The sequence below is a fragment of the Mus caroli genome, unplaced genomic scaffold, assembly GCF_978045245.1.
Source record: "Mus caroli unplaced genomic scaffold, Mus_caroli_1 scaffold_13, whole genome shotgun sequence".
Lineage (NCBI taxonomy): Eukaryota > Metazoa > Chordata > Mammalia > Rodentia > Muridae > Mus > Mus caroli.
Genome location: NW_028227268.1, coordinates 101,499,326 through 101,522,749, shown reverse-complemented (window position 1 = coordinate 101,522,749; position 23,424 = coordinate 101,499,326). Strand labels below are relative to the sequence as shown.

Sequence of the window (23,424 nt, the reverse complement as noted above, 5' to 3'; positions counted from 1 at the left end):
GTGGGAACAGGAAGGAGGAGAAGAATTCCCCCATGAGTATAGAGAAGGAAGGCCATGCCAGGCAGAGGGAACAACACAGAGAGAAGCACAATGAGCTACACAGCCTCCTCAGGAAACAATAAGTTGCATGTGTGGTGCACAGTGAGACTCCAGCAGGCCGGTGGTGAAGTCCTGTGAAAGATCTACACTTTCTGTTACAGTGGAGGCAATGAAAGGCTATAAAAGCAGGAAAGAGATACAATTGCTGCTTAGAAAGGAAACTCTGTGGTAGTGTGAAAAACTGAGCAAACCGCAGAAAAAGGAAAACCAATTAGAAAGCTGTGGTACTAGATGAGGCTGAACTCAGTGGTAAGTGTCGGGTAGAGAGAAGGGAATGAATGGATTTGAAATGCATTTCAGAAGTAAAGTCATCCGGACACAAATTTAGCTGAAGACGAAAAGAGAGGAGTCAAAGATTGCACCAGGTAGTCGGCTTACATGATGACTTAATCTATCGCAAATATAACAGGCTAAAAACGACTCCAGTAGCCTGACAACCTGAGCTCCACTTATATGGGGTGTGTGTGTGTGTGTGTGTGTGTGTGTGTGTGTGTGTGCGTGCGCGCACACAGACAGACAGACAGAAAGACAGACAGAAAGACAAAATAGAGACAGATGGACAGACAGACAGAGACAGAATAGACAGATCGGCAGAGAGCAACAACAATAATAATTATTTTTGAATAGCAAATGTTTTCAAGACATTCAGATGGAGAGATTCATAAGACAACTAAATATGAGGGTCTTAGCTAGGAAGTTACAGACGACATCAAAATGAAAGACTTCTGGATTCAGCACCTAAGGGCGGTGTTCACATCGATGTGAGTAGTCTAAGTCTCAGGAAGGAAAAGCAGGCTTGTCAGATATTACACACAGGAAACCAGAGAGAGGCCAGGGAAGCAGAGCAAGAGCAGAGGACTTGTTCAGCCTGTGCAAAGTCCTGGGTGCAATCCAGGACGCAGGGACCAAATGATGATCCCTTTAAGGCAAAAACTGTAAGGAATGTTTCATAAGAAAACCTAAAAGGATAATCCTGTGACCAAGAAGAAAGAATTTTCATAAGACATACAAAAGGCACAGGCTTTATTAACTCAGCTGCTTAAAAAATATCTCCAAGGGTCTGGTGAGATGGCTCAGCTGGTAGAGGTGATTGCTACTAAGCCTGTTCAAACTCTGGAGCCCACATAGTAGAAGATAAATGGAAAGTTGTCCTCTGACTTCCAAGTCTGTGCTATGTTCCTGCACACACCCACCACCCTACCACCACCACCTCATATGCACAAAATAAAAGTAGGAGCTAGAGAGATGGCTTAGCAGTTAAAAGCACTTTATTTTCTCAGTTTCCAGCACACATACCAGGCAGCTCATAGCCACCTGTAACTCTAGGGGGTGCCTTCTTCCAGCCTCTGGGAGCATCTGTGTTCATGTAAATGAATATACAACCCACAGAACTGTAAATAACACACAAAATAGAAAACACATCCAACACATACAGCTGACAAAGAACTCATATGAAGCATATATAATGAGTGCTCACAAACCAGAGGTGAGGTAGACGATGCAATGAGAGGGGGTGTACCTAAAGGAAAGAAAACCAGACACAAAAAAATTAAGAAAAAAAATCAATCGTTTAAATAATCAAGAAAATATAATAATTTCACAATGAAATAGTACTATACACCCAATCTGTCAAAGTCTGAATTTTTCAATAATAATAAGGCAAAAAAGTATGGAGCAACTAGAATTTTCATTTACTACTTGGATATGTAAATTGATCCAGAAAATTTGGATGCTTTTGCCAGCATCTTGCTAAAGTAAACACATACAATTCCCTAAGGCTCAGAAATGTTACTCCTAAAATATGCCTTACAAACGTGCATCTTTATATGTTCCATTATATACACAGAAAGGTATTTATTGTGACACTGTCACAATTTTCCCAAAGAGGGAACATCTCAACCAAGAGAATAATAGATAAACTGTGGTATATTAATACAGAGGGATACCACACAATATGCAGCAGTGAACCTATTGATATATAATTATAAACCAAATGCAAAGGGAAAGGCTAACAAAATAACAATTCTAGTCACACCATTCTGACCATGGAAGATGAACCTACATGGCCTAGGAGTGCATGATCAGTGGTTAAGTAGAGAAGAAAAAAAAGAAAGCCATGGCTTGAGCACAAGGTCACAGCTGCCTCTGGGGAGGCAGAGATTATGACCATCAAGGAACACTCAGGTGAAATTCTCAGCCATCATGTGTTATTTCTTAGCCTGAATAGCACTGATCCCATTGATTTCATGTACACACAATCTTATGAGATTTTAAATAAATGCATACTAACACCTTAATAGCCCAAATTTTGGAAATCTTTTGCATTTTGCAAAAGATGTGATAGTCACCAAAAAGTCTTAATTTTATAGATGAAGATCAAAGACTAAGAAGGGTGGGCAAGCAGATCCAACCAAACAAAACTTAGCTTTTAATGTAGAAAGTTCAAATAAAAGATATTCAGAAATGATCAGGTTCTGCCTGAGCATATGCTGAAATGTCTGACTCAACTGAGAAAATGCAAGGAACAAGACCTTGGCTGTTCACTCTCCAAACAGAACACAAGAACAGACAAATTTTTTATTTTGGTCTTAAACATACATAAAAGAAAGACTGAGGAATTCAGTAGCAAGAATAGAATCTTGAGGATTTTAAAAAGCTGAAGAAGGAAAACTATCCCTTAAGACCTCTGCTGTTTGCTTATCAAGAAAGGAAACATGGTGACGCAGTCGCTCTTACCAACTGCTTAAAACATCTTTAAAATTTCAGACTTAGTTATGCAAGATAAAATTCATCTAAAAAGACAAGAATTTGTCATGGCCGAGATAAAAACAAAACAACAAGGAATGAGCTGCAAACTTCAAAACTCAAAAAGAACTTACATTGGTCAGTTAGAACAAACTCCTGAATGTTTCTTTACAAGCAAATTAAGCCTTGTATACGGGATCATTAAGTAGTTCTCGGCTTCCTATCTGTTTTACACAACCTTCCCTGGATCAGGGGTCCTATAATTGCAGCAAAGCACTGTCATAAAGAGTGAAAAAAGTCTCAGTCAAGAACAGAAAACACTGCTCATAAACATGAGCCAACCAGTATGGAATTTTTAAATTACTTAGAAGTTAAAATTAGTAAGGAATTAAAGGGAGAAATAGGAAGAGACCCAATGTCACTCTAGTCTCCCCACTTAATGCTCTAGTATGAGCTCTCTGAAAACCATTAAAACAAAAATTGAGCCGGGCGTGGTGGCGCACGCCTTTAATCCCAGCACTCGGGAGGCAGAGGCAGGCGGATTTCCAAGTTCGAGGCCAGCCTGGTCTACAAAGTGAGTTCCAGGACAGCCGGGCTACACAGAGAAACCCTGTCTCGAAAAACCAAAAAAAAAAAAAAAAAAAAAAAAAAACAAGAATTGATTCCCAGAAAAAAAAAAAAGTTAAGAACTTCCTACACAATGATTTCAATTGCCCAAACTCAAACTTTACAGCTTTGGGCTGGCGGTGTTTGCTCAGTGATAGACTTAAAGCCCCGGGTTTAACCTCCTGCATAGAACATAAGAAGCAAACTTCCTCGTTTGCTTTCTATTGACCAAGGGCAATTTGGGAAAGAAAAGCATCACCTGACCTACAGGTTGCTGCAGATCATGAAGGGGAAGCCAGGGCAGGACTTCAGGGCAGGAACTAAAGCAGAAACTGTGGAGGAAGGCTGCTTCCTGGCTTGATCATTCCAGTTTCCTCCTCTACTTTTATACAGCCCAGGATCACCTGCCCAAAGATGGGACTGCCCAAGGGGGCTGAGCCTTCTACATCAATTAAGAAAATGCCTCTCAGAGAGAGAGAGAGAGAGAGAGAGAGAGAGAGAGAGAGAGAGAGAGAGAGAGAGAGAGAGAGAGAGGAAGGAAGGAAGGAAGGAAGGAAGGAAGGAAGGAAGGAAGGAAGGAAGGAAGGAAAGAAGGAAAGAAGGAAAGAAGGAAAGAAGGAAAGAAGGAAAGAAGGAAAGAAGGAAAGAAGGAAAGAAGGAAAGAAGGAAAGAAGGAAAAGAAAAAAGAAAGTAAAAGAAAGCAGCTCTCAGATTTGCCCACAGGCTAATCTGTGGAGGCAATTTCTCCAATGAGGTTCCCTCATCACATGTGAGTTCTGGTTGTGTCCAGTTTGATAAAACAAGCATAGTAAAGAAACAAACAGCTCAAATTAATCTGATAATCTATTCTCAAATTATCCAATGTGCCTTCTTTGAATGAGTGTTTGCTGCAACGCTGTAAAATAAAGTAGCAACCTCTAGAGCAAAGGCTCTGACACTGACTGCGGTCCTGCTGGCTACACATCAGCATTTAACTTTGCATAAGTCGCCAAGTTACTGAGTCTCGCCTATCATCAACCTCTCAAGCTTTAACAGATCCAACAAAGCAATCTATGTGAATAATGGTGTGTAGACCAAGGCATGGGAAGCTCCAGTTCTTCGGCTCACTGAAAAGTCTTTCCTGCAACCAAGTAAAAGTTTCTAAATACCCCCCCCCCCCAGTGCTGAGGGTGAACTCAGGGGGTTATAGGTATTTACCATTGAGCTACCCTCCCAGTCCTTTATTTATGGTATCAAGAAAACAACCAGAGATGTACAAAAGTAAAAAGAATTGCATGAAAGCTCCCTCAGCCTTAAACAGCTGAGACTTAATGCAGACCCTGTCTACTTGTCCTCAGCCCCCATCCCCAACTCAGATGCAGTGGCTTGCTATGTAGCCCAGGTTGGCCTCAACCTCACAGCAATCCTCCTGCTCCAGTCTCTCAAGTGCTGTGATTACAGGCTTTTATCACCAAGCCCATTTACCATCTCCCTCTCTTCCCCAACTGTTTTAAAGCAAAATCCTTCATGTGCAGTGTTAGAAGAAGGAGAGATTACAGCATTAACATGCTAAGTTCTAAAGTCCACTGGTCTCTCTGGAAGATGTAGAAGTATATAGAATCAAAAAGAATAGGCTAGATTTGAAACATGGAGACACTAGCACTAAAATCAGACTCCAAAGCCATCACTTGAATGGCACCAAATATAAACTCTGGGGAAACAGCATCTTCTCTTGGTGCCCTCTCATTAGGAACACAGCCAGACAAAGCGCCATCCAGAGATCCTATGAATTTATAAAGGCCTGTATAATTTTTATGTCTCTTTCAAATATTCCCCTCTCTTAAAAGGTAGCCAGTTACTAATGGATTTAGCAAAATACCTAAAACATAGATTATTTTATTTAACATCAAGTTTAAATGCTGACACTGTAACCAACTGTAAGTCTACTTTTCAAAGCATTTGTTAAAAACTTGTAATACCATGTATATTTCATTATTTTTTAAAGTGTAAAAAATCTGTTTTATAATTTCTTTCATATGTATATTTCACAGAAAAAAATTTTAAATAAATTTTAAAAAGAAAATACGATGATCCCTATTTGAAATAGCTGTGACAGATGATGGTGTATCTTAGAAGCATTCAGAGCTTTACACATACAGAAGAATATTTGTACACTAAAAATATTTTATAAGCTCTTCAGACACTATGCTGGTGAATCAGAGACCGTTTACTCTTACATTTAGTTTTTACCCCAAAGTATCAAAATTAGTTATGATTTATTTATATTCCACTTCAATCCCTCCAAAATTTTGGACTCAAATTCCTTAAATCATAATTTTACAATCTAAACGAATTTCTAAAAATTCCAAAGTTTTCATAAGCAGCTCAAAAAAGATTAACCTTTTAAAAAAGGTTTTGTGACCTGGAAATGTAATGCAATTTTGTCTCCGAATACTGGCCACCAAAAAGAGGTACAATTCTTTAGAAGCAATAGATTTTCAATGTTTCTATCATTGATTTATCATCGATTTCTATCATTGGCCTTATCATCGATTAAACAGAGCCCAAATCCTATTTGAACTAAAAGGCTTCTTGAAACAATTCTAACAGTGATCAGGACGTTCCATCTCTCAAGCAAGAGTCTAGACACAGGTGTGCCGTTTTGTATAGTACAGCACCACTCAACTCAGTTGAGAGCAACATACACCTATTTTTTTCTCTCTCCAAGAAACAAACATAGATGTGTTTAAAAAGCAATTTGTGCTATCCTGTTGACTGCCATTTAACTAAAATGGTTAAAGGACTTGCAGACAGTGTTCTGCTCCTTAAGACCTCTGAAGCACTGCCTAGAAATTGTTTTAAGTAAAATGCAACTCAGTTTTAAAAATACAACTAAAGGAAAACAGACTCAAAATGGAATGTGCTCCCCCCACCACACACACACACACACACACACCACAGCGTTTCTTTTCAGATAGCAGTACACATCAGCACAATAATTAAAAGGCGGATTTGCTTTCTGGAGAATGATATATTAATAACAGGCAGGGAAACTCTGGCTTTCAAAAAGTATAATTTAGATACCCCCCAACACTTATCTAAACATCTTATTTCTTTAAGATAACTGTGGTAACTTCCTGTGGTCAAATAAGACATTCATTATTGTACAATATTATTTAAGTTATTGATTTTCATTATTGTTGATCTTGAGACTTTTCCATTTCCATGAGATTCTGGACTTTAAGAAAGAGGGAGGCATAGTGTGGAAAACAAAGTCACATGTAACTTTCCTGCCTTTAAGTTTTTCCTTTCTTTTGGGGACCATGGGTGGGGGCAGTTAGGGAGTTGTTTGGTTTTGCTTTTTGAGATAGGGTCTCCTGTAGCCCAGGCAGGTTTTTTAACTTACTATGTAGGTGAGGTTGGCCCTGAACTCCTGATCCTCCTGTGTCCTGCCCTTGAGAGCTGGGATTATAGGCTTATGTCACCAAACCCCACTAATTGGGGAACTTTATAAAAATATCTTATTGCTATTCTTAAATTGATTCTACATCAAAAGCCAAGTCATTTTCTGGTCATGAATAATAATCATGCAAATTCTCTTTACCAATAATGTATATATTGGCTACAGTTGTATATCAGATATATTCATTTCTTCACCTTTAAACACAACCTTGACGTCAGACATCTTTGACATCATTAACATTATAATTGAGTCTTCCAGTTAGTAATGAATTTATCTCTTATTTTTTAAATAAAAAAAATCACAATAGCCATGGAGAGTGCTATTTTCACAAATTACATGGTGTGTGTGTGTGTTGGTGGCGGTAATTTTCTTTTTAAACTAAAACTTGATGTTTTGGTTTGGTTCAGTTTTGGTCTCTGGACTACAGCAGGTGTGAATCTGCTGACACTAATTAAGGTTTTTCATCTTTTTTATTCTCAGATTCCCGCCCCCCCCCCCCCGCCCCTCGATCCTTTAAGGCTTTTCTAAGAAAGAAAGAAAGAGAGAAAGAAAGAGAGAGAGAGAGAGAGAGAGAGAGAGAGAGAGAGAGAGAGAGAGAGGAAGGAAGGAAGGAAGGAAGGAAGGAAGGAAGGAAGGAAGGAAGGAAGGAAGGAAGGAAGAGAAAGAGAGAAAGGAAGGAAGGAAGGAGGATTTGCACACACATTCACAATTGAAATACCGCCTTCTTCCCAACCCTCTGTAGCCAATATCAAAGCCAGACAAGCCCTCCAACAAGCCATCTTATTCCCGCGACTCTCCTCAGAGTTTCAGTGGGCCTAGAACTCGACTGAGGTAGCCCAGCTGTCGTCCCCAGAGCCCTTACCCGTGTCCGCCAAGAGCAGGCCTTTCGGCCCTCCGGGGCGAGCGGACAGACACGGGCTGCACTCGGGACGGGGCGCGTGGAGATTTCGTTGAGTTCCCAGGCCATGTCCGTGCAGCTCGGTGCTCCAGAGTTCGGGCTCCAGAGACCGCTTAGTTCTAGCTGGCGCCTGCGGGCTCCAGCCCCTGACGCGCTTTCGGCTTTGAGAGAGGTGTGACCCAAGGACGCTCCCAGGCCCCCAAAACTCCACACGGGCGACCGCGGCCCGCTGCCCGAGCCTGCGCCCCGGCGCGCCCTCGGCCCTGCGCCGCGACCCAGGCCCAGGGGGAAGCACGTGCCCGCTCCTCCTCGAAGCCTCCTGTTGCAGGCGACGCTCCCACCCACACCGGCCGCCTCTACCAGGAAAGTTCACGAACCACCGGGCCAGTCGGGCAAACTGACAACCGCGACGAACCCGAGGCCCGCCCACAGGGTTCGTCGGAGCCGCGGCTAGGCCCAGCCTGGCGGGTCAGGGCCTCGGGGCCTCCAGACCCTGTGGAAGCGGCGGCTGCTCAGCCCCGGGACGCCTAGGGCGGGACCTGTGGGGAGGACCGGGAGGCCTCCCGAGGCCTCCGCCCGGACCTCCAGCCCCGCTTCACGCGAACGCCCGGGGCCCGCGGGCCAGGGGCCACGGCGCACGCGGCAGGGAGCAGGCCCGGAGCAGCCTTCGCGGGGGCAGCGGGCCCTGCAGGGATCCCGCGCGCCCAGGCAGCTCTCCCTCCGCCCCGGGGACTCAGTTGGGAAGCTTGGGCCGGAGCCGGGAGGCCGAACCCTAGGCCGGACACGGCGGGCATGGCTTCCCCATGGCCAAGGCTCCAATGCCCTGCCGCCTCGTGGGCGCGACCTCCAGCCCCGCGCCAATCTCACGGACTAGAAGCAGGGGCTACCGCTGCCTCCGCGGGCAAGTTTTCGTTGTCTCCTTATTTCCTCCGGCCCGTGGGCACAGCGCGGCTTCTGGGCTCACCTCCGCACACCTCGCACAGGAGCTGTCAGAACAATATGGACAGTTCTGAACCCCGAATTTCTCGGGCAGCAGACGTTACTAATACACTTTCCCTCCACTTTAGTCTCCCAAGTCCCGTCCCAGTGGCCGAGCTGGGAAGGGTAGCACCTACAAGCCCTTCTGTCCCCCCCAGACGGAAGGCGAGCTGCCCTTTCCATTCATGGCTGCAGGCCGGGCATCTTCCTCCTCTGAGGAAGTGAAACTCGCACTGGTCAATTCGCCTTTGTATGTTTTAACGAAACTTTACGAAGATAGATAAATAACTGGACCATTTCTTGTGCGAACTAATGGTTTAGAAAGACTCCTTAGCACGAGGTTGGGATCTAGGATCCCACAGTCACCGTGAAGCCACCGGGAGACGCTTCTCCACTGCAGGACACAGATTTTTTTTTTTTTTTGATCGTTTTGTTTTCCTTCTTGGCTCAGCTCAGAGAGCGTTACACCCGCATCCTTTCCCGCCTCCCGACCCTCTTCCCCTCCCCCTTCTCCCCCTCTTCTTTCTGGTGCTGGCAATTAGGGTGAAGAAATCAGTGCCAGGCTCCTGCCTCCGAAGAGAAAGGCGCTGTTTCTGGAATTGAGTCCTGACACCTGTCTCTGTCCTAGAAGGCAAGAAGGCAGGGGGTCAAAACATTGAAGAGAGGGAGGCCGGGCCGATGAGGGGGCACTCCCTAAAAGAACGTTTTGGGGAACTTCCCTTGCCATGACTTCCCGCCTTATTCTTCAGCCTCCAGCTTCGCGCAGATCATTAACACGCGGGTTATTAACACAGATTTCCTCCCTTTTAATCCCCTGAGACCGAGATCCGAAGCTGGAATTAGAAGAGCAACGCTGACAAGCCACTCATTAATTTGCTTTTATTTTCGGGAAATAATGTAGATAAAGAGGAAGAGGAGACGGACTGCCTTACATCTCAACAAGTAATTTGTGATCTTCACATCGGACAAATCAAATTTACAAATTACTTTCCCACCTACTGGACCAAGCGGCCAAAACCAAAACCGATAGGTACACAGGTACTCTCCGCAGATTTCGGAGAAGGAAGGTTCACTAAAAACTCACAGAACAGACAGGGTGTTTGAGAGAGAGAGAGAGAGAGAGAGAGAGAGAGAGAGAGAGAGAGAGAGAGAGAGAGAGAACATTGGACCTGGAACTCGGGCTCGGTTTTCTTTCCACAATGCTGTAATTTCACCTTGTTTGTTTGTTTGTTTGTTTCTAAGCGGAAGCTTTGATACTGTGCTTAGACTGGCGAAGGGTCAGTCATGCGCCCTGACCAGCCTAGCCCCGACCCCTGTATCCTGACTTAGCTGTTTCCTTCACATCCGATCCTCCAGCGCCCAGCTTCCTGGAACCAAGCGGGTTTCTTTAATAAATACACAAAGGGAGGTGTGAAGAGGGCAGGACAGCTTTGTAATAACTGAAAAATAAGAACCACCATCGTTTGAGGAAGAGAGGAACGGGAACAAAGGGGAAATATTTTTTTGCTTCTGTTATATATATATATATGTGTGTGTGTGTGTGTGTGTGTGTGTGTGTATGTGTATATATATATATATATATGTGATGTATATATTTTAAAGTTTTGTTTCTTGGACGCTAAAACAAGAGAGATGCTCAGTTCAACCAACAGCAACTAAAAACTTTAAGTGGTCCCTGGAACGGACCTGACTATGTACAGCATTCCCGCTGAGGCGGAAGCTTGAATCAGTCCAGCGCAGGGCAGGGAAGGAGGCTGGGGCACGCTCCTGCCGCGAGCCTGGCCCAACGCTCACCACTGGTGAGACAGAAATGCTGGAAGCTCGGGCCTGCAGGTGGGGAGCTAGATCAAGGACAGCTGAAGGGGCGACAGTCTGCTAGGAGAAACAGTGGAGGGGTTGATTAGGAGTGTGTATGTATGGACGCACTCCAAGCGGTAGATATACGCCAGTTAGTGACTTCAGTGTCCAGAAAGAATAAATAAAACGGTTGAGCTCAAAACAGAGGGTCAGAGCGAAGAGCCCCAGAAGGCTCCAGGTGCATAAAAGCTGTCCAGAAAGACTTGAAGGGGTGACGCACGAGCTGAGAGCGAGAGCGTACTGCTATCCCGGGAAGAAACGGAGGGCCAAGTAGGAGCACCGGGCCCCACCTCCAAGGGGGAGAAGGGTCTGCATCCTCCACCCCCAAGCAAGTGGCACACAGATGGGAGCGGCAGTGCAGGCAATGAATATCTTTTGGGGGAGTGAAAATTAAGTTTTGGAAAAGCCAAGGCAAAGGCGGGTGGTGCAGCAGCAGCAACAGGATGGGGACCAGGGAGGGCGTAGGTAGTTGCGTTTCTTCTCCACTTCCTTTCCCTCCTGGGCTCACAAGACCTGGAACCGCCACGAGGCTTGGTCCTTATAGTCCAGACAGTCGGGAGAGTTGAAATTGAGTTTCCAGGCAGAGGAAGCAGCGGCGGCGGCGGCGGGCTCCTTGTAATCCAAGCAATCGGCAGAATTGAAGGCGAGCCCAGAGCCTCCATAACCTTGGTGGTGGTGGTGGTGGTGATGGTGGTGGTGGTGGCCTGAAGATTGGCTCAGTGGGTGGTGCGCGTGAGGGTGGTGGTGGTGATGGCCAGCCATGGAGGAGGGTGCCATGGGGCTAAGCTGGTGCGGGTGGTGATGAGAGTGCATGGGCGCTAGGTAGGAGCTGCAGTCTACACCGCCAAAGTAAGAAGAGGAGGGCCCGGGGTATCCCTGACCATAGCTTCCGCCCTGGCCATAGGACATAGGGTAGGAGGCTGCGGCAGTGGCCGCACCTGCGGCTACCGAGCGCTGCATGCATGAGGCGTTGCTCGGAGCGGCCAGTGGCTCTGGCACCGATACGGATGTCGGCGCTGAGCCTGGCGAGATGGAGGCCGGGCTCCAGATGGACGAAGCAGTAGGCGTGCTCAGAGAGGACGCTGCTGCCACCGGGTTCCCACCCAGGCCCGCGGCCGCAGCAGCCGCGGGGTTGGCGGAGGCACTGGACGCTGAGCTAGACGAAGAAGCAGAGCTAGATACGGCGGGCGGCGTGAACTGGCCGCTGCTCTCTGAACCCGAGCTCTCGCGTACTGGAGACGACTTCTTCTTGACTGGCCGGGTTTTCGTTCCATTCCCGCTCTGCTGCTGCTGGCGGCACTTGGCACGGCGGTTCTTGAACCAAACCTACAGTGAGCAGGGTGAAGGAGAGGGGATCAGGGGGCTGGCTAGTGGAGCTACTCCTCCGCCCCTCGGACTCATACCCCGCCCAGGATCTCGGGAACCTCTCAATCCCAGCCTCTACCCCTCCCAGTCCCCGGCCCTGCCAGACCCTGTCCCCTCCCCCGCACGTGCTAGGTCCCCAGCTCTGACTCCCTCCCCCATCCTTCTGCGCAAACCCCTAGTAAGCCTCCTCTGCTGGAGGGATGCGCACCTCCCCAAGCCCAGCGCAACTCTGCCCGAGGGCGGAACATTTGTGTCTGTCCAGCCAGAAGTTCAGCCATCTCTAAGCTGTTGCGGTTGGCTGCTTCCCCGTAGCCCCGTTTTAGTTTGGAGGCCCTGTTTTCCTTGAACAGAGCTCAGGAAACGGCAGAGAGATACAGAACATCGAAGTGTAGGTCAGCCACCAAGCCTGGGGCCCGAGGGGTTTCACCGAGTCGGCTCCTGGAGACTGGAGTTGGGCAGGGCAAATATTTGGGTGGGAACAGAAGCAAAGCTAGAGGCTGGACGGAAGCAGCACTCCAGTATTGGGGTTTTTCGAGAAGGAAAAGGTGAGATTTCCTTGGGCCTTTTGGCTCCAGGTGGGATACCAAATGGAATGGCAAGTCATAAACTCGCACTCCTAGGAGAAAGTCCGGGCACAGGGCATTGCATTCCCAGACCCTTCTCGAGCCTTCGGGAAAGAAGTTGAGACGAAAGACCGTAGAGAAAGAATTAAACTAAGTCAGAACTCGATTTTTCTGAACGTTTCATCTCAGAAATAGTAAAGCAAGCATCTGGATTTTGCACTCGGTGTCCATTCGGCTGCAGAAAACTCCTAACCAGACGGAAACTGCCGGCGGAACTCATTCCCAGGCAGAGAGCACTAGGCTGTGGCCAAGTTCCATCTTGCACTTTTAGAATCCCCGGGACGAATGGCAAGGGTGCGAAAGAAAGGCAGAAACAGAGCTAAGGCCTCAGTTCTGTAGTAGCCAAAGAACCAGGACCCTTATCGAACTTTCAGAGAAAGTTACATCCGGGGAACATGGCTGGCCTCCCCCAAACCAAAACCAAAACGACTTTCAATATTGAAAGCGCCCAGGCGACAAGGAATAGATACTGGGCTCTAAGCCATTCCTTTTAATGTTACCCCTTTTATCAGACTTACGCCCAGCGCTAGGGGGAGTTGGAGAGGGGCTGTGCAGTCAGTGAGAGGGCCCCAACATCAGACAGCCTAGGCCAGATCTTTCCAGACCGGTTCCTGTGTCCCTACCCTACCCCTAGAGCCCCAGGAGCGCGCACCTGGACTCTGGACTCTGGCAGGTTGATCTTGAGTGCCACCTCCTCGCGCATGAAGATGTCTGGGTAGCGAGTCTTTGCGAACAGCGCCTCGAGCACGTCCAGCTGTGAGCGCGTGAAGGTGGTGCGCTCCCGTCGCTGCTTCCGCGGGGTGGCTGAGGGGACATGCGAGAGCGCCTGGAGTCAGCGGTGGACCACAAGGACTGGTGCTAGAGGCCACAAGTAAGTCCTCTGGTAGGTTCAGAACCCCCGCCATAGAAAGAAAGGGCCGAGCTCCGAGCAAACGAAAACTTCCCTGGCCACAGGTGGAACAAAGTGTACGTATTCTACTAAAGGGCCCAGTCTAGAACCTTAGGGCCTTCACCCTCTGTACCTCTCATGCGGTTAAAAACAAGCCTACCCTTTCCTTCTCATCTCCCTAAACCCACACACTCCCTAACTGAGAGGCAGTTAATAGAACAGAGGTGGACAGAAACAGGACCAGGGGTCACTTTTTCCAAGAGAATAAACTCATGTTAAATAAGTAGGATCTAGAAAAGAAACCCAGGGCTCAGCTGGGGTCCCCCATCATGCCAGGAGAGTTGGGTCAAATCACTGGTCTTGAGGTTTCTCTATGGAGAAAAAACCCTACTTCTCAGGGAAGCTAGACATAAGAAGAATTTGACTATGTTAGGGCCTAGCGAGTGTCCAGAGTCCTCATGAAATGTTGGACCAGGGAAAGGTTTTATTATTTTTTTTTTTTTAAAAAAGCAACTGAGGGAAATAAATCCGGGGGTGGGGGAGGGATAAACCTGCCCTCCCTAGCAAGTGGGACACAAGAGGAGCCAGGTTGCAGGCACCACAAGCTCAAAAGTTGTAGGCTGCACTTTCTACAGAGCTCGGCAACAGGCTGCGAGCTAATCACCTTCCTGGGTCTGTTTAGGGACTGTGTGGGCTCAAACTGTAGAGGATGGAATCCCCCAATATTTACAGAGGTTTGAGGGTAGGGGCAGAGGGCCACTGCTCACCAGGGTAGCCCACGGAGGGGTGCAGGAGGTCCATGGCAGGGCCAGCTAGGCCCAGCCCGTTCATGCCGTATGGGGGTTGTTTGAGGTAAGACATCATGCTAACAGCCGGGTGGAGGTGCCCCGACGGATCCAGGGGGCCTGAGGCCAGGAGCAGTTCAGGGCTCCCACTGCGAAGTCCTTCAAGCTGTTGCTTCTGGGGGCCTGGCCTAGGGAGACAGCAGACACATGGAAACCTTCACCCGCAGTCAGTTTGGCTTTCAGCTCCTCTAATCCTTGAATGGGGAGGGGGCGCGTGCTAGGAACTGCACAGCAGGCAATCCGAGAAACGTCTTCTCCTTTAGCTCGGCAGCTACGCAGCTTCTCAGGAAAGTAAACTTTTCCCACATCGTTCCTTCCTCTTTTAGGGCTTGACAAGGGCCAAAGACACTCCTCGAGTGTCAACAGGAAGGAAAAGTTAAAGCGTGATCAGGCTGAGGAGGTGAGAGCCGGGACCGCGGAGGGTGCAAAATCCCAAGTGTAGTCAAATTTTTTTAGTGCGGCGGAAGCAATTTGCTCAAGCAAATGTTCATTTGGCGCCGGGAGGGCAGGCCGCACAGAGATACGGGGTTATTTCGTTTAGTTTGAAATATTTTTGAAAGAGGGACAAAATGGCAAGTAATACAGAGGCCCAAGGTGAATACACCTTGGGTCTCCAAGACTCACTGGCCACGTCATTTCTTCAAAGATCTCCAGCCCTGCCTCCTACCCCAGAGCCTGCAATCACCTTTCTAGTTGACCTCTCTGGGCCCCTGGCACTAAGAGATAGCTGAACAGGAATCCCACCGCACCTCCAGGGCAGAAGCGGCCCAGGCCAGGCTAAGGCGGCAAGAAGACGCCAAAGGCGCCACAGTAGAAGTGGCAGTTTCAGGATGCCGCCCAAGGTCAGGGGTACCTCCGAGGCGGTCACCCCTCTTCCTTTGCTCGCGCAGGCGGGCCTTCTTTCTACCAAGTCTGCTAAGCACACGGAGTCCCACCAGATGGCCAACCCAGCGCCCCAAACATTCTAGGGATTTTGGAAGGCCGTCCATTATGAACCCGATGGAGAGCAAGGGACTAGGCCTCAGGTTGTAAAGCTCACGCACAGCCTACCGGGGAGGGCGAGGCTCGGCACAGACACTGCGAGCCCACGCAGCTCTTCTCCAGCAAAAGAAGGGGTTCTGGGAGTATGACTGGGACCGGCGGGGGGCTTGAAGCTACATCCCAGGACCCAAGGGTAGGAGATTCCGGGGAGGAAGGGAGGTAAAACTAAAGCAGCTTCCCCATCCCAACTCCTTTCCCCGCTTTAGCCCTGGGGGACCCTCAGCCTGGACTAAGGGGGGGGGTCAGCGAGCACATAAGGCGGAAAGGAAGGATTCAAGGCGCTTGGGCCGAAGGGCCACAGGCCTGCAGCCTCCGCGGCTATGCCCGGCTGCGGTGTGAGTTTTCGAGTACTTTCGTCTAACTTAGCACCCCAGTTCCGCAGCTTCGGAGGAGGCGGGGGAGGGGGCGGCCGGCTCCCGAGCGGCCTGGGGTCCCCGGGGCAGCCAAAGGGCGCCCGGCCTCTCACTCCAGCCCCGCCCACCTCCCCCGGACAGAGGTAGCGGGGGTCGATTCGAGGACGGGGAGACGAGAGGGGCCACCATCGTCCCGGGGTGGCGTGCGGCCCGGCGATTCTCTCCTTACCTGCCCTCCGCAGCCGCCGCTCTTCACCATCTACCTCTCGCCTTCACGGAGACTCGCCGGCAGCCAACCTGCAAAACGGAGGTGCACAGGTATTACCCCGGCGGCGGCGGCGGGACCCCAGGCTCTCCTCTTCCCTCAACTTCCCTCTTCCCGTCTCCTGCATTTTTTCTAGGAGCTCTGTGCGTGTACCTCCAGGTTTCACTTTATTGCTCAAACACTTTGTTGCAAAGTCCCACATGCTTTTCCTCCCAAGACCTGGCCTCGCCCGGGACCCGGGGGGTGGGGTGGGTGAGTAGGGGGTGTTCGAGGGACAGAGTTAGGAGGTGGCTTGCAGTGGCAGCTGCACTCTCTCGGAGCAAGCCGGAGGCGGTAGGGACTGGAGAAATCCTGCATAGTCACTTGGCAAACTAAATAAATCAAGCAATTTACCTTGTCGGAGTGGCTTGTCTTGCTCGGTTGTTTAGGTGATTGGAAATGTAGCCTGATGAAGATTGATCACCTTTCTACTGCCCTCCCCGGGTATGTGAACGCGAGGCGAGTGCGTAACGGGGCTCGGCCTCCAATAGGGGGCCTAGAGCGGACTGAGTGACAGGGAGCCGGGCAATGGCGAGCCGGGGTTACCTCCGCGCGCCCCCGCCCTCCCTCGCCCCCACCTCCTCCCTCCCCGCGCGCCGGCCCCGCCCCGGTCGCGCGCTAACTCTGGGTCTAGGTTGGCAAATTCCGCTCAGAACGAGTCGAGGAGGGCGAAGGCAGCGCTGGAGTTGCTGGCACAGAGGGGGCCCCGGGTCCCAAGGCTCGCACGAGGGCCCCCGCCCTCCCCTTGCCCCGGCCGCGCTCCGGAGGAGTGGCGTCAAGCTGCTGGATAACCGGTTCCTGCTCGCGCGCGCGCGCCGCCAGGCTCTGCCGCACAGTGGGAGCCAGGCTTCCCAGGCCGAGGACTCGGGGCGTGCTGGCCCCTGGCACTCCTTGATGCTCCCTGGGCCCCAGCAACTCCTCCTCCGCTCACAACCAGCGGCCGCCGGCGGCTCGGGCTGCTGAGCGGAGCCGGGAGTGGGGGTGCAGCTCTCGGCGCGCAGGGCGCCCTGCGGCGCCCCGGGACTCTTGCGCCCAGAAAGAGCACCGGCAGGGGAGGCGCCGCCAATTACCAGCTGCACAGCGTTTCCAGGGGCTCCCGGGCAGTCTCACCAAAGGTGTTCGCAAGTCCTAAAAGCTTCTTCGGAACCGTTGGAACTCAAATCTCCTTACATCCTCTCTCTCTCTCTCTCTCTCTCTCTCTCTCTCTCTCTCTCTCTCTCTCTCTCTCTCTCTCTCTCTCTCTCTCTCTCTCTCTCTCTCTCTCTCTCTCTCTCATGGATTTGATAGAAAACTTTCTTTTTCACAATCTGTCAGTCTTTCCAGATCTCCACCTACAAGGAACAGTCTGGTGGAAAATGTGGCTACACACCCCGATCCCTCTCATTTCATTTTCTACACTTTACTGGAGGAGCCTCCTCGAAACAATTTCCCCGGATTGTTCTTACTGGCAGACCCCAGTTTCCAGCCGAATAAACTTGCTGAGATCGTCTTCTTGTGTGTACTTTTCAAAGCGAGAGGAAGACTATTTTCGGCCCAATCCCGAACAAGGCAATATTTTTACATGGCATCTCCTACTGAATACTAGGGACCACACTTACACTCTTTCCTAGTTCTTTTCTGCCACTCATCTTCTGCCATTCTCACCCCAACAGGCGGGTGAAAAGTTTGAACCACAGTATGTGCGTGGGTGAGTTCGGCAGCCGCCGAGAGCAAGGTAGAGCGGAGCACCGCGATGCCCAGGCCGCGCGGTCCGCTGTGGTCGCTGACCGGGTGCGGGGCGACCAGAAGGAAGGGGGGAGCCCGCTGAGTGAAAAGGGCCGCGACGGCCGCTCATCAAAGTGCTTCTCCCCTCCCCCACGCGACACTTTTCTTTGGAGTCCGAATAAAATACGGTAACAGAATATGACGGAGGGCACACTGTTTCCTTAACTGCTTCTCAAAGGACCGAGAGATCTTCTTAGGACCTTTAATAAGGCTTTGGTCGGTTCTTTTGTTGGTCTCTCAAAATCAACTCCTTCTAATTGAAGTTGGAGCTGAAAGCGAGCTAATGTTCAAAGAAAGTGGCCGCCAGACTAACGAAATTACATTTTTTTTTTGAACGATGAGGGAACATCTAATCAAAGGGGCAGGGAAGGAGGGGTGTGAGAGGGGGACTACGGAGGAGAAAAGGAGGTTTTACAAGATCCTTCTCTGGTTCACAAAAGTCAGCGACACGGGCGCTTCTCTCCAGAACAAAGACACCGCGGCCCATTCACAAAAGCGAGAGAAAGAGAAAGCAGAATAAAAGAACGCGGGGAACAGGGGGAAATGAGAGTGAGAGAGATAAACCTGCAGGCAGAAAAGAAACAGCGCAGAGCACAGCGCCGGCCGGAGTGAGCACACACCTTAGGCTCTCAGGTCCCTACCAGAAGTAGACCCCAAGGCAGACAGACGATCAGGCTCAGCCACGGGGACTTTCCTGAGTTTAAAGAAAGAAACGAAATACACTCCTGGCCCCCTTTCCAGGGAAAGGCGCAGGCTTGGGTGCACTAGTTTGGCGGGCACGAAAATGTTGACGTCCTGGGGAGTGAACTGAAGGCATCCCTGTCTGGGTCTCCAGGTTTTGAGCCTGGGTTGGCCCTCTGGGGCCCGGGCTGCACGTCCTGGCTAGAAAACTCTGCTACTCTGGCCTCTTTGGGGCGGGTTCGTTGGCAGTCTTAGAACCTCGCCTGGGTCAGGCTTGAAGAAGTGGGGCGGCTGTACGCATAGGAATGTGCCGGCGAGGTCCCTAAGGCCCACTGCGAGGGAGCCGGTCGCTGTGGGTTCCTGATGCTGTCTCCCTTCATTTTCAGGGAAGTGGGAGGTATCGAGTGGCAAGGACCCTACCCCCCAACCCCCCCACTGCGCCACGAGAGTATTTATCTAATACCAAATTGGAGGCGAATTTTCTTAATGCTCATCCTGTAAAACCTTGGGATTAAGGAGAAAGAAGCAGCAGAGGGGGTGGGGGAGGGGAGGGGAAAGAGAGAGAGAGGAGAGAGAGAGAGAGAGAGAGAGAGAGAGAGAGAGAGAGAGAGAGAGAGAGAGAGAGAGAGAGAGAGAGAGAGAGAGAGAGAGAGAGAGAGAGAAAGTTTCTTGAATTCAGCTCAGAAGATTGAGGCAGCCTTTGCTAGGCAAAGGTACGGGTCGGTGTACTGGTCCAGAAGCTTCGACAGTTCTCTCAAAGGATACTTGTGCATCCAGGGCACAGTAGGGCCAGTGTTGGAGAAGGCGGGTGGTGGTGGTGGTGGCTCAGTTTAAGGCCCATCGGCCAGCTGGGTGCAGCATCTAAGTGATCTCACACACACTGTAGAGGCCTGACTCTAGAAACACTTGGGACTGGGAAGGAGCTTGGACCCCTGGCCAGGAGAAAGTTCTGCACCCGCCCTCCACAAACTCCTCCATCCTCCCCCCACCCCCACCCCCGGCGGTCCTGATCCTTTGTCTCTTCTCACTGAGTGGGCTTTCTAGGTTTCTGTCCGCTGGCCGGCTGGGTTCTTGCTTGCCCTAAGGAGCTGGACTCCAGGCACAGTGCTGAGCTGCAGTAACGCGACTCCTAGGCTGCGGCCCAAATCCGGGCCATGCTCCACCGCCGCTGAGGGGCGTTCGGGCGCTGCAGAGGGAAACCCCACGAGGCTGGGAACCAAGCAGGAGGGGGGCCCCCAAACACTAGCAATGCTAGGGGAGTTTGGTCACCTGGAAGGTCTGGGGCGGGCCTGAGAGAAAGGGAAAGCGCCTTTCTGAGAGGCCCCTGGAAAAGGGAAGGTTTCTACAATCCACCCTAAACCGATCCCCAGGGTGCTCCGGGCCCGGCGGTGAATTTCCTACCTGGGATGGGTTGGATTCTGAATTTCCCCCAGAGAGCAGCAACTTGCTGATCTGCTCTCATAGAGAGGACAAAGACTCGATTTCATTTAGTTCCAATAGCTTTTCATCAGAAAGAAAAAGAAAATCCTTTGCTATTAGGGAATCGTAGCAAGTTTTTTACCATTTTGAAATACGAGTAAGTGGAAATGGCAGTATACTTTTCGAGTAAAGTGTGTGTGTGTGTGTGTGTGTGTGTGTGTGTGTGTGTGAGAGAGAGAGAGAGAGAGAGAGAGAGAGAGAGAGAGAGAGAGAGAGAGAATAAACAGAGAGATGTGGAGCAGGAACAAGGCTAAAGAAGATGCCAGTGTTTCCCGTAAGTAAGTTTCCGGACTTGTTGAAGGAGCTTTCTTTGTTCGGACTTCCAATATAGAAGAGCCCATTTTTACCGGTGGCATAGAAATTGCTACAATTCTCTTTCTTCCATCTCAAATGCACATATTCGCAAAACCCCTCCCCCAACCCTCTCCCCTCTCCCTTTCTTTTCAGTACCTACAGACTTGCTGGTTATGGTGGGAAGAAATTCTCCTACATAGGACCCGGAAAATTCATCACGATGCATTCCCCCCCCCCCCCCCACTGGTGTGGAGCTATACATTTCCTGGACTCTTTCAGAGAGATGACTCTTTCCAAAGGACAGTTTACACTCCCTAAGAATGTGACTAATGACTTTGCAATTTGCATTCTGTGAGAGCAGAGCTCCTCTGGATCTGTGTCAGCTCCAAACACAGTCCAGTGTCCTGGGCTGGATTCCACATGGAAAGTCTTCACAATGGAAAGACACACAAACTTCCACTCAAGTTTTCATTGCAAGGAAATAAACTGCAGCAGGGTTTAAGGTAAGAAAGTTTCTGCTTTTATTGAAAATTTATATATGACTCAGTATTGTAATAAATAAACATAACCATTTTCACAAAACACGCAGCGCTATGCTAGAGAAGATGTAGTGGGATATTTACTTGTAGTACCAAGACAGACTTTTATCAATACAGAATAAATATTAACAGCATTCTTGAGCCAATGTTGAGCCCCAACAAAAAGTAGGAACCAAGCAAGATGTAATAAATAATTATTCAGAGTAAAAGATGGTGCATCATCAGCTGATGAGCTGTCTTTGTAAACTGCTTCACATTAAACAGAGCTGTCCTCCCAGGTCACCTTTCAAACCCCGACATTTGTCTCAGGCTACCTTACAGGGCCATCCTCTGAGGAGAGCAGAGAGGAACTTTATTATCTTTATGTGAATTGCAAACAACTGCAGAAAATCCCACTGGCAAATGGAACACAGCTTCGTCAATACACAGACTATGATCTAACTATGAGATTTAAGTAACAGTGTTACATACATACTGCAGGATTGGAAAAAAAAATCATGACATTTTCTTACTCCCCTTTGCCCCCCACCCACTGTCATTTCGCTATTACCAACAAGACTACAACAAACGTGTTTCAGATTCTCATCCCATCCAAAACAGAAGGGCGATAACCAGGGAGCCTCCCTCCTTTTTGGACAGTTTCTTGAGCATCTTCATTACCAGTCATTCACGAGGTGTCTGCGCAAATCTACTTCACAGGATTTCAAGAATGATTTCATGATTAACTCAAAGAGTCTTTAAAGCTATCTGGAGCTCTGTGTATTATCTGGAGAAGAGGAAATGGGGGAGGGGTGGGTCCAGAAGTACAATCCAGGCAAACAAAATGTTAAAAAGTTTTAAGTCAACCAGTCTGCTTCTGGCCTGGGGACCTAAGACCGAAGTAGTGGGAGAGGTCTGGTCCAAGGCTACTACTGAAGGGCACACTTCTCCTCCTTCTTGGCCATCTTGCCTTTGTTTTGCTCTAGAGTTCGCTCCAAATGCTCGTCTTCTTCTTCGGCCCTGGATGTTAGACAAACAGGAAAGACACAATTATTTTTCCTCATGAAGGGGAGAGCAGCACTCACACACACACACAAACTATCTGGATTCCTTGCGGCAAGGGGGACACAAAGGCACCGGACCTCTCAGATTCCCGAAATGAACTTTCTATAAACTTCTTGTCCCCTTGGTCGGTGGTTTCCCCTAGACCACACCCCACAGCCCCACTCACTGCTTCTCCTGGGCGTCCAGGTCCCTGACAAGGGCGTCTCGCTTGTCCACCAGGGCTACTAGTTCATCCAGCAGGAGCTGTTCCCGTCGCTTCTGGGCCTCGGTCTTCTGCCAGTCTGCATGGGGCAGGAGGCCAGTAAACACCCGGAGGGGGCTCAGAGCACTTGCAACCTGCCCTTCCCTTCCCGCCTAATCCAGTTTCCTAAAATCTCAGCAAACCTCGTTAACCGGACCACTAGGTACTGTTCGCTGGGGGAGTTTGGCTGAGGAGGTGAGGGTTTCATGCCCCAAACCCTACTTTGTAAATAAACACTTCTTGAAGATTGGAGCTGCAGGTTAGCAGCCTGCTGGAAACCAGGTGTGAGTCAGTGGCCAGGCGGAAGGCAGGCACCTGAATTCAGGCAGAGTGGGGGAGGGGAGCTGAGTCCTGAAGAGGTTGGCCCAGGGTTTGGGGCTGGGGGAGTGGGTAAACGAGGAGGCGGGGAGGCAAAGAAGGCTGGTAAAATCCTTCTGAAAAGGCTGGGGAATCTGCCTGAGAACCTACTCTCCTCCCCGCCCCCACTCTCACCCCAAACAGCCCATTCTTCGCTAATTTCCTCCCCGCTCTATTTTAGCAGTTGGATGTATCTCACACTGGGCGCCATATGCTTCACAATAACTTTAAAAGTAGTGAATCGGCTAATTAGCATTTTTCTTTGAAGTAAAAAAATAAATGTGCTCTGCAGTATTACACTGCAGCTCTCGACCGCATCACAGCCAGCTTTCTTTTGGAGACATTTGCTGGGTGGTTTCAAATCGAAGCACTCTTGCAAAGGGGATAAAAAAACCCCTCCATATACTTCTTTTTCCAAACTCCCATGTTAAAAGGTCGGAAAATGCGCTGGGCAGTGCCTTTTCTATGGGTGGGTGGCCATTTTTATGCCAGTTTTAGTACCCAGTGATATACATAACCTAACCTTTTCAGCTTTGATATTTTCCTTAAGATGAGCAGCAGTTTCACTTGATAAAAACAGGACCACAATCTAACATTTAAAACACTTTTGAAACCAAAGCCAACTGCTCTCTGGCCAGACTGTAAGGGCTTGTAGCTGTCAATCAAGCCCCAGTCTACCCCGCCTCCCTCATTAGGAAGGTAAACAATGAAAAGAAGAAGTAGATGGTGGGGAGATAGCAGAACGCAAGAGGGCCTGGAGGGAAACAGGACACCAGCTTTAAGGGTGTGCATGGGGGGCGGCACTCTGGCCACTGACTCTTATAGTTCCCCTTTCCCAGCAAACACACCTTCCAAAAACCAGACAAGTGCAATCCTGCGGGGTTCTCTCTTCTCTCTCCATTGCTCTGGGCAATCACGTTAAAACTCACATGGCTGGTGCTTATTCAGATAAACCTAACAATGCTTATGCTGGTTACCAT

General features: G+C 49.6%; 2 protein-coding genes and 1 long non-coding RNA gene across 15 annotated transcripts in view; all 3 read right to left on the bottom strand.

The window, feature by feature from the left end:
- Positions 1-1,380: 1,380 nt before the first annotated feature.
- On the bottom strand, positions 1,381-7,801 carry LOC147001583 (uncharacterized). The gene is made up of 3 exons (XR_015044883.1): positions 7,755-7,801; positions 2,979-3,120; positions 1,381-1,618 (listed from the first exon to the last, which is right to left on the bottom strand). It is a non-coding gene; the product is annotated as an uncharacterized LOC147001583 (long non-coding RNA).
- Positions 7,802-10,317: 2,516 nt separating this feature from the next.
- On the bottom strand, positions 10,318-16,586 carry Otx1 (orthodenticle homeobox 1). 2 transcript variants are annotated; one of them, XM_021177925.2, is made up of 5 exons: positions 16,400-16,586; positions 15,971-16,038; positions 14,270-14,475; positions 13,266-13,417; positions 10,318-11,951 (listed from the first exon to the last, which is right to left on the bottom strand). In XM_021177925.2, exons 3-5 carry the CDS (start codon positions 14,364-14,366, stop codon positions 11,130-11,132), a joined length of 1,071 nt encoding a protein of 356 aa, XP_021033584.1. In that variant the 5' UTR covers positions 14,367-14,475; positions 15,971-16,038; positions 16,400-16,586; the 3' UTR covers positions 10,318-11,129. The 2 variants fall into 2 exon arrangements, with proteins under 2 accessions (XP_021033584.1, XP_085685212.1); XM_085829086.1 differs by lacking the exon at positions 16,400-16,586 and adding an exon at positions 16,160-16,247.
- Positions 16,587-20,766: 4,180 nt separating this feature from the next.
- Positions 20,767-23,424, bottom strand: part of Ehbp1 (EH domain binding protein 1) — a 297,197-nt gene continuing 294,539 nt past the window's right edge. For all 12 annotated transcript variants that reach the window (XM_085829085.1, XM_029483503.2, XM_029483502.2 and 9 more), the window contains 2 exons: positions 22,013-22,127; positions 20,767-21,801 (listed from right to left, as the gene is read on the bottom strand). In XM_085829085.1, coding sequence (XP_085685211.1) covers positions 21,711-21,801; positions 22,013-22,127 — 206 coding nt within the window. In that variant the 3' untranslated portion in view covers positions 20,767-21,710. The remainder of the gene's footprint in view (positions 21,802-22,012; positions 22,128-23,424) is intronic.